Below are 10,432 nucleotides of genomic sequence, written 5' to 3'. Positions count from 1 at the left end.
TTTAATAGTGAGTTAAATACATTGAAATCCTTTCAAAATCAAACAACGCCTTGTTTCATTACATCCAAATACGCAAACAAAGTATATAACTGTGATTGGTTCTTTTCCAGTCAAAATGTAATATTTAGATTTTTTAATACATATTGCTTTATACAAATATACATAGGGATATACAGGATCACAGATTAAGTGATATTTGAAAAGTGTTATTAGATCCTACATCATTCACGTGACATATTCCTCTGAGATAACATCATTGGCTTGACCTTGAAATTACATTGAATGATATCATGAACACATGGGAACATGTTTATTTGCACAGTGGTATCTGTCAGTCAAACAAAAAACTGTTGGCGGCAGTCAATCAGTTAAAGCTTTAGTGCGTAACTTTTTCATGAATATTCCTACAAGTCAACGCCAAACATGTTGACACAAAGTTGATTAAGCTGATCAGCTCCACAAAACTCTCTCTGTATTTCTCCATATGGCAATGTTTAACACTGGCATAGGAGCTCAGAAAAAATCCCAAGAAGCGCCAAAGAAATGTTTCAGTTGTTGATTCTACTACCTAGTGGACGTACAGCAGAAGTTATAAAAATCCATGTGCGATTACCAAAGGTTTGCCTCATGAAGATCGACAACAGTGTTTTTGTAATTCATCATGGGGGCAACAAAAGTTACGCACTGTAGCTTTAAAGTTACAAGTGTAGCTGGACCGCTAGCGCCTCAAAGAACAACATATATCATTAGAGCCATGATGGCAGCACTGATCAGCCCAGAGATAGGAACTGTAACAAACCAGGCGATGAAGATGTTCCTGAACAGACGCCAGTCAACTGACTTTCTGGAGCGGAGCCATCCCACGGCCACCACAGATCCTACCTGTTTTCAAATCATTAAAAAATTGACAGATTGGCTTCTTACATAATATATGATACTTATTATTGGAACCTTCTTTTGATCATCATATTCATACTATTTAAGTTGAAGTGTCAGAGTTTTGATTTTGCTTACCTTGCAGTGGGTTGTGCTCACAGGAAGACCGATATTGGATGCCACAACAACTGTGAGCGCTGAGGCCAGCTCAATGCTGAATCCACTACATTGGAAGAATATATGTTAGAATGCTTTGACCTATTAGACATGACACATGTTGTTTTTGTTGTTACAGGATATAAACATGTGGCAAACCTGGAGGGTGTAATGGGTGTAAGGTCTTTGCCCAGAGTCTCGATCACTCTCCGTCCCCATACCCACAGTCCAGTGCAGATGCCCACACCGCCATAAAGAAGCAACCAAATGGGAGTTGGTGCATTGGACACCACAGAGCCGCTGTCGTACAGAAGCCAGAGAGCCACCAGTGGACCAATCGCATTGCTAGTGACAAAAACACCTTATATAAATCCTTGGATGGAATGATCAGCACATACTGTACTGTGCAAAAGTTTTAGGCAGGTGTAAAAAAAAGGCTGCAACATAAGAATGCTTTCAAAAATATAAATAATAATTGTTTATTTTTATCAATTTAAAAAAAAAATAGCGAACAAGGTACTGGATAAGCAAGGTCTCTCCAAGACAAAGATTTCAAAGCAGACTGGGTTATCAAGATGCAAGGTCAAGCATCTCAACTATGCACGAAAACATAGGAACTTGGAATCTGAAAAATGGCAGCATGTGCCCCGGGCTCATGAGTCAAGATTTGAAAATATTTGTCTGTAGCAGACGGCAGTTCTCCGAAGGGCTGGCGAATGGTACAATAATGAGTTTCTACAGGCAACAGTGAAGCATGGTGGAGCTTCCTTGCTAGTCGCTACAAATGGAGTTGAAGATTTGGTCAGGATTATTGGTGCCCTAAATGCTGAGAACAGTAGATGGATGTACCTGGGTCCCACTGGTTTCTGCCAGTTCTGAGCTGATGTCACTGCTGGATTTAGATTTCCCTTCTCTTCATTTACTGCATTTTGTTAATATATTTTCTATTTAGTTCACACCTGCCTAAAACTTTTGCAATTTACTGTAAATACATACATTTCTCATACCTGTACATACAGTACATTAAAAAACACCCTTGCTTACCTGACATCGTTCCCTCCGTGAGCAAAGGAGCCAAAGCACGCCGTGAGTATCTGCAGGAATTTAAAGAACGTAGCAACGGCTGGTTGGTCCACTTCCAGCTCATCCTCTTCCAAAGCCAGGTCCCCGCCCGCTTCTTCAGTCACGCTCCCGTCTGGTACTGCAATCTCACTGGCCACTGTTGAGCTGTAGCTGCTGTAACTGTCCACCCTGGATCGCCTCTGCAGTCCGCTACCGGCATCCACATCCTTGTACTTAGGGTCTCCTGGAATACCATAGATGGCCATGGTGTAGGAGGTGTAGCTGTTGTTCCTCCTGATGGGCCGCTCTTCTGTATCACTGTCGCCGATGCAGTCACCCACCTTAGCCATGTGAAGCTTGTGCAGCAGGTCTTTGTAAAGGCCAGAATCTTTGCTGATCGTGTGGGACCGTCCACTTTGGGGATCAGTGATCATCATGGTGCCGCCAGTGCCATTCAGACCTGTGAAAATAAATAGTTTATTGTAATCAAGATGGTGAACTTCTTCAAAATTACGTGTGGGTATATAACCCCTGAAGTCAGATACTTTGAGGGTAACCAACCATTGCTGATATCCAAGTCTTTGGTATCCATGTCATTGTTGTCCAGATCAGCGTCCTGTGAGCCTCCGAGTTGGAAATCAACCTTCTGACTGTCTGCTGGAGGAATGGGGGGTCTAGGTCGCTCACGTGGTACCGGGGGCCGCTCTTCTAAAACCGGTTTGGTGGAATTTGTCTCCATGAGTGGAGTTTCGCAGGGAGCTGCAGCTATTTCTCCTAAATTGCATAACAATGTTCAACATTGTAGGTAAGACTAAAAGGAAAATTTCAAAATGTTCTATCCACCACAAGTACATTATTTTCCATACTGCCCTTTGCTAATGAATTTTGCATGCATTTTCAGCCAAAATAATTTTTTTTAAAACTGAGTAACAATGGTTTTTATTGAATATGTGTCCGAAAGTGTACAGATAACTCACGGTGGATTTTCTTCTTGAGGCGTGGACATACAACGAACCAAACGACCACAGCTGTGATTAAGGCGCAGCCCAGCGAAATGCACAGTGTACCCCACCATGGCACTTTGTCAAAACCAAGCACTGTTTACACAAGACGGGACAGGACATGAGAGAAAACACGTCTCAGATAAGGAAAAAAAGCTTCTTTCATGTATTCACAATTGATATTGCTCCATTAAAACTAGTTAGAAAAGAAACGGTTAGTACTTATACATTCCCGTATGCCTACTTTACGGAACACTGTAACATCTAATAGGTATGTTACACCCTTATAGTGTCATGTGCTGTAATAGTTCCAAGAAAAAATTACACATGATGCCTCTGCCTGCTCCAAGGTTTCACAGAAACAGTATCAGCAAGTGTACAGACTCCTACCATCAGATAGGAAGAAAAATACTGGCCTTGCAGTTAAATGATAATATACTCAGAGTACACTGGGTTGAGGACTCTCAACACACTAATAAATGCACTTTTGTTTTCTTATTTACTGAAAAGGGGTTAACTGAAGTTTATGTACCTGCTAGAATAAGGCAGATTAATACAGGTTAGTATGACAGCATTCAATTCCCCCTCTCAGACTCAACTTACCTGTTTGGTCTAAGCAGACAACAAATAAAAGGCCAGGCAGTAAAAGCACAGGTTTACAATGTCAAAATGGATTAGAAGCCACAACAGCCACAAATGTTGTTAACTGTATGCACAGCTTAACTGTGTAGGCAGAAAATACCCCTTTAAAGGAAATAAACATGTGGTCTTCTGTATCTCTGTGTCAGGCAATAGAATGTTGGCCGGTGTGAGAAGTGTACAGAAGTGCTGTATTACGCTGTAATTTTGCATAGCAGGAGATATGGTGTGTTATATCCCTTGACCCAAACACACACACACACACCGGCCTGCAGCCTTCAGTGAAGGGCCCAGGCCAGTTGACTTCTCGATAAGTTCAATCCTGCAAATGAAACAGAAAGGAGTGGAGATGGTTCATTTAAAAGTTGTATCCTCAACTGCTGCAGTTTTTAAATCCTCTCTTAATTATCATTTAAGTGTTGTCATAGGTATTACCTTAAAGGATGAATGAATAACACCCAAAGTGACGAAAACACAAACCTTTTTTTTCTTTTTTTTTTCAAATATATGTTTTCCAATTGTTTGTCACATACTTTTCCTAATCAGTTCTTTATCATATCTCCTGTGGATCCAGTGACAATTTTATTCAGACTTGAACTTGGATTTCTTCAGCTGCTGTGTAAGTACAGTAAGAGAATCAAAAGAAGCACTGATGTATTGTGTGGAGACGTGGGACTCACTTGGTGCTCCTGTAAACATGATGGAGAAGAGGTTGATGGCAATGGTGATGGCGTAGAAGATGGGAAGAGCTTTGAGACCGTTGGGTACGGGGTCAGCCTGTGAAAATCAATGTGTGAGCACTCAATGAGATCATGTCTGGGTCAAACTTTGGTAAATACACCTTTCTTGCTGAGTGTTAGATAAGAAGACTGATACCACTCTAGTTTGTATCAGCAGCCGAATAGCTTTGCTCAGCGAAAAGAAGACAAGATCGTTCAAAGTTAACAAAGTCTGCCTACTAGACCTTACTGTAAAAGCTAAAAAATGAATGCTTATTCTGGGAAAGGATTAGTCATTTCTTGGAGTCTCTGTTGATTGACTGGTAACTGGTCATGGCCAATAAATCGCTTCGCACATAACCCCTGAAAAAATGTTAATGAGTGAGCTACAGTAAAGATGTACTGGAAGAGGGACAGAGGAACTTGTACTGGACTAATTCCATTGTACTACATTTTAGACCCCTTTCAATTGTACGTTCTATTCTACCATTACAACTACTATTGACAGCTGGATTTGATAATTACTTCACAGAAAAGATTTGTAGTTGACATTTTTTTTTTTATAAAAGCTTATCATATATCACTTTGTAAAAGCACTGTCTTCTTGGAGCCCCTTGTCATGTTTCAGATTCCAATGATTTTTAGTATTTCCCAAATCCAATGACTGCTTGAAGCACAGGGAGGTCAAGTTTCTTCAATATTTCACACTAGACTGGAGAAAAAGTCCAAAGTCTTAAAAACAAGCTTTTTTTCTCGTTTACCAATCATCTCACAATCCCTTGGTTTAATCTTGTGACCCTATGTCGAGGCTTTGGTCTGGGAACCGCTGGACTAAACTACCTTGCCATGCTGAGTTAGCACCTGTTATAATGTATTTCTTCATTGTGATGCTTGCACTTTAACTTATGTGATGACTGATGACTTGTACTATAACACTTATCAAGCAAGTCCACTGGTTAGCATTAGCGTTAGGCTCACCTTGCTCAGGATGAATTTGCGGACGAAATAGAAGAGGATTCCCGACATGATGCCTGACAGCACAGGTGACAGGAACCACGATGCCACTTTGGATAGCAAAATACATATGAGAAAAAACTGATTAATAAGCTCCTAGCTACACTTGTTTTTCAGATTTCAAACGAGGAGAATAACAACATCTATTCACCAATGTTCAGGATCTCCATCCATTTGACCCCTTGGTGACCTCTGGCTACCATGGAGAAGCCAATTGTGGCCCCAACAATACAGTGGGTTCCAGAAATGGGGAGCTTCAGAAATGATGCAACCAGCTGCCACACAGCAGAGCCTGCATGTGGGACAAAAAAACGTGAACAAGGCCTGTTCTCACAACCCGCAACTTCACAAGTGGAATATCTTCCCCGCTCAGTTTTCATTGCACCTGACATAGGCATAGATTCCGAGGAGGATGCAGGGGATAAGTCCCACTCAATATTTAGAGGAGGGAAATGTGTCCCCCTCAGAAAATGTGAAAGGGGATTCCCTTCTTCCCAAAAGAGTAACTAAAGTTCTAAAATGGACCATACCATTTTAACCTTGACTAGCTCCTTCTAGTTCCGTTATATTTGTGTCACTGGGTACCTGCATGTTGTCTTTTCCTTTACATTTATAAAGACATTTCTGCCATAAATTGATGCAGAAAATGCACACATTGATGCATGAAAATTCACCAGAATGCAGGAAATGAAGTGTTTGACATATGACATAATTTTAGGGACGACCCCCAGACCCACTGCCTAAAATGTGTACCCCCCCAATGTTGGAACAAAACGTACGCCCTTGGTACCAGAAAAGAACATTAAAATAGAAATGTAACATTGGTATGTGAACGCTCACCAAACATTGCACTTATCCACCCTGCCATCAGTACGGGTTCCGAGCCGTTGTACATCTGGACATCGATAATCTTCTGCCTGATGGTGCCGCTGACTTTGGCCCCCAGCAGCACTGAGCCCACCGTCTCAAAGATGGTTGCCAGGATACAGGCCTGGCGCATGGTGACCACCCCGGAGCCCACCGCCGTACCAAAGGAGTTGGCCACGTCATTGGCCCCCACGGAGAAAGCCAGTATGAAGGCAATGACAAAGCCTAACACCAACAGCCACATGTAGCCTGACATCTCAGCCTGATAGGCCACAGCCATGGTGGTGGCGGTAGCCAGGGTCGCTAGGGTACTCGAATCCATTCTTAATTGCAAGTCGATTGAATTAAAACGATTAAATTTAAACCAAACCCGTCAAATGTGGGTTGATGTATGAGGTAATAGGTGTATATAGATATAAATTAATTTCAACCACAAAATGGTTTAAAGAACCTCTTGGTCCAGCTCTACAAATGCTACTGGGATGAAATCAAAATGTCTTGTGAGCTAGGTATGCAGAGTTTGGGTGTAGGCTTCATCATAAAATGACAGGGTATAGAGACGGGGGAGACGTCCATTGTGACAGCGAGCCTCTGATGATAGACACTGCAAAAAACACACATACACAAGAGTTGTTGGTTAATAGTCCTAAGTGAAAAACAAAGCAGGTTGGGTTACATTTTAACAATGCTGACAACACCTGACACCGGCATGATGTGGTAAGTTAGGAGGGAAGTGGTTGCTATGATGCAGTCTTTTATATCAGTAATAACTCTTTGTTGATGTGAGCCACATTACATAAACGTGGCATAAAAACATTACAACATTAAAGTACAACATTACCTTTATCTGCATGATTATGAGCCTACGGACAACTGAGTTAATCATAACATGAGTTGGGTTGAATGTCTGAAGTTACGGGAAACTATTTCATGACGAAAAGACTCTGAAAATCCCCCATAAATTATACAATATGCAGGTTTAACAGCCACTATTACCATAAAACACAATAAAGAATATGATCATATTTTTAAAGTCATCATAAAGGCATCACCCAGTGTTATTATAATATCCATCATTTCCAAAGGGACTCGTGGGTCAAAGGCAGTGGAAGCCTAGACAAAGACTTTATCCTTACTTCACTTCACTTTACAAGGCTATTTAATCGCTTGTGAGTCTTTTCAATAAGATTTTCTAAGAATCTGGACCAATGATAGCTGTTCTTAAAAAGCCCTACTTAAAATAAATGAAACTATGATGCATTATTTAGGAACATCTATTCAATGAAATCTTGACAGCTGATTTATGTGTCCCTCTCTCAAACATTCAACAGGTGAAGCCACCAAAACAGAGCGTCACATAGTTATAGTAGCCCCTGAGGAATTATACTTGCGTGTGGAAAAACTCCAATAAATCCACTTAAAACTTCAAAACGGGAAATTTAGAGCTGCGTATAATTGGCCTATTCAGGAATGCACTGATATTACTGCAACACCAGAAAAAAAGGATCTGTGGTCTATTGCATAATGACACGACATGTGTAATGTTAAAAACTTGAATCTTATCAATGATAGGCTATTGCTAAAAGTGAGACCTGTCATGTTTTGACAACAGAAGTTTCATGTTGTAGCCTGTCTATTGATCTTGTAGCCCATTTGTTTATTTTAGTCCCCCCCCCCCCCTGTCATTTCATACAAACTCCCCATCAGCATAGAAAATAGCGGGGGCCTATGTTAATCTCCGTAGCTGCTCCTGAACAATTACAATGGTGCAACAACGCAGCAAGTTAAAGGAAAGAGAGATTGAGTGAGAAGAAAATAGAGTAGAAATAGTTGATACTTACACGTGGGACCTGTGTGCTCTGTGCGTGTCCTGCTGTCTGCTTGCCTCTGCCCGCTGTGTGCGTAAAGGGACAGGGAGGATGTTATTGGCGTCTGTCACAGGAGAGAGAGAGAGAGAGATAGAGAGAAAGAGAGAGGAGTGCTGTAAGGTTTGGAGGCTCATTGTGGAGGTTTGGCTTATATATTGAGCTGGGTGAGTACACGCCTTTCCCCAGTCCGGGTCATGAGACCGCTGCTGCCTGTGTAAAGCTAATGTTTAGCTTGTTTGTTGGCATGGGGAGAATAATTACAGGTTTCTCTGATTACGCTGCTTTGCTGCTATGGCAAAGTTGTGAACCCGAAATCCCCAAATTGTGTTTTTTTTTTCCGTCCCACAAACCCCCCACGGAAATGCACAAACGTGTTTTTGTTTTGTCCTAAATATATAGGCCTATATTTTTTTGTTTCCCTGAGGGATAATGACAAAGATATTTCAGGCTGCAGCATGTTTATAGAAATCTAGGGTTCAAGTGTTATATTCCCATAATACTCTTGGATACTTTGTATAGTTTAACTTTGTTGTGTCATTGCAAATAAGGAAGGCAATGTAGCCTACTTGTGCAAACATGAATAATAGATCTATCAATGGGTAGAGGTAGGCTACTAGCCTACTACACTGACCACAGGTGAGGAACAGCATGTCCTACACTATGGTGCCACCTACAGGCCAAACTAAATATTAATGCACAATAAAGTTTTAGAAATAGGACAGGCTTTGGTCTCTTTCTCCTTGTACATCTCTTTGTGGATGTAGAGATATCCGACCATAAACTGAAATTTAGACATGTCTTGAGTAAAGCTTGTTCAACACGTGCAGCTAAGCAGAACACGAAGCAACAGTCACAAACCATGTTACTGATCAACCTGTTCATTTGCCACTTTACTGAGAAATTCCACCAGACTGTCCCTTTAACGTCAGCAAAAAATGACTCTGTTCTGAACTGCTACACTGCTTCCAAATCTGCTGATGAGTTCCTCTTCATTACTCATTTATTTGGTGGCCGTTGGATGGTGAGGTAGCTTTGGATCCGTGGCCATCTGAAAAGTCCACCCGTACGCACACAAATGCCACCTGTGTGGAATATTCTGACCTTTCCGAAGCAAGTGACAAGTGAAAAATGGAACTCTACCGAAAATAAATGTGGAGGCGGTGGAAACATTTAGCACACTTTGAACCTGCATCGCATCATATACAGTCATATGAAAAAGTTTGGGAACCCCTCTCAGCCGGCATTATAATTGACTCTGCTTTCACAAAAACAATATAAAAGTGGTATGTCTTTAATTTACTAGGAACAGCTAAGTACTGGGATGTTTTCCAAACAAAGATTTTTTGAAAAGCAGTATTTGGTTGTATGAAATAAAATAAAATGTGAAAAACTGGCTGTGCAAAAATATAGGAACCCTTGTGGTTTTGTTGATTTTAATGCCTGTAACAGCATGTAAAACTGATGACTTTAAACACAAAGTTGGTTGGATTATGTTGTTAAGCCTTGAACCTCATAGAAATGTCTGTTTAAGCATGAGAAAATGTATTTTAGGTGCCTAAATGCAAGTTGCACTTCTCTTTGACTCTCTGCTGAAGTGAGACAGAATGGGATCATCAAAACAGCTCCCAAAAGATCTGAAAAACAAAGATTGTTCATTGTCATGGTTTAGGGGAAGGATACAAGAAGCTTTCCCAAAGGTTTCAATTGTCAATTTCGACTGTAGGGAACGTTGTCAGGAAATGGAAGGACACAGGCATAGTGGCAGTTAAACCCAGGCATGGCAGACCAAGAAAAAAACAGAAGCGGCATAGGTGGAGGATTGTGAGAATGGTTGCACACAACCCACAGATCACCTCCAAAGACCAGCAAGAACATCTGGCTGCAGATTGTGTATCTGTACATCGTTCAACAATTCAGCGCAATTTGCACCAAAACATCTGCTTTTTATAAAGACCAAATAACTTAATTTTTGTCTCATCAGTCCAAAGCATTTTCTTCCAATATGAAGCTGGCATGTCTAAATGAGCTTTTGCATACTCCATGCAACTGTATCTGTGACGTGGGCGCAGAAAGGGCTTCCTTCTCATCACCTGGCCATACAGATGTTTTGGTGCAAATTGCACTGAATTGTAGAACCATGTACAGATACACAATCTGCAGCCAGATGTTCTTGCAGGTCTTTGGAGGTGATCTTTGGGTTGTGTGCAACCATTCTCACAATCCGCCGCAT

At 41.2% G+C, this 10,432-nt stretch overlaps 1 protein-coding gene across 1 annotated transcript; it reads right to left on the bottom strand.

Annotated features, from left to right (window-relative positions):
- Positions 1–329: 329 nt before the first annotated feature.
- slc20a1a (solute carrier family 20 member 1a) lies at positions 330–6,656 on the bottom strand (the record flags this gene model as incomplete). Its single annotated transcript, XM_080050731.1, has 10 exons — positions 330–882; positions 1,015–1,099; positions 1,192–1,377; positions 2,077–2,554; positions 2,656–2,868; positions 3,072–3,191; positions 4,415–4,511; positions 5,432–5,517; positions 5,619–5,759; positions 6,308–6,656. The coding sequence occupies 10 exons, from the start codon at positions 6,654–6,656 to the stop codon at positions 727–729; spliced, it is 1,911 nt and encodes a 636-aa protein (XP_079906857.1). The 3' UTR covers positions 330–726.
- Positions 6,657–10,432: the final 3,776 nt, after the last annotated feature.

This window comes from Ammodytes marinus, assembly GCF_949987685.1.
Source record: "Ammodytes marinus genome assembly, chromosome: 2".
NCBI lineage: Eukaryota > Metazoa > Chordata > Actinopteri > Uranoscopiformes > Ammodytidae > Ammodytes > Ammodytes marinus.
This window is presented reverse-complemented; position numbering and strand designations above follow the sequence as displayed.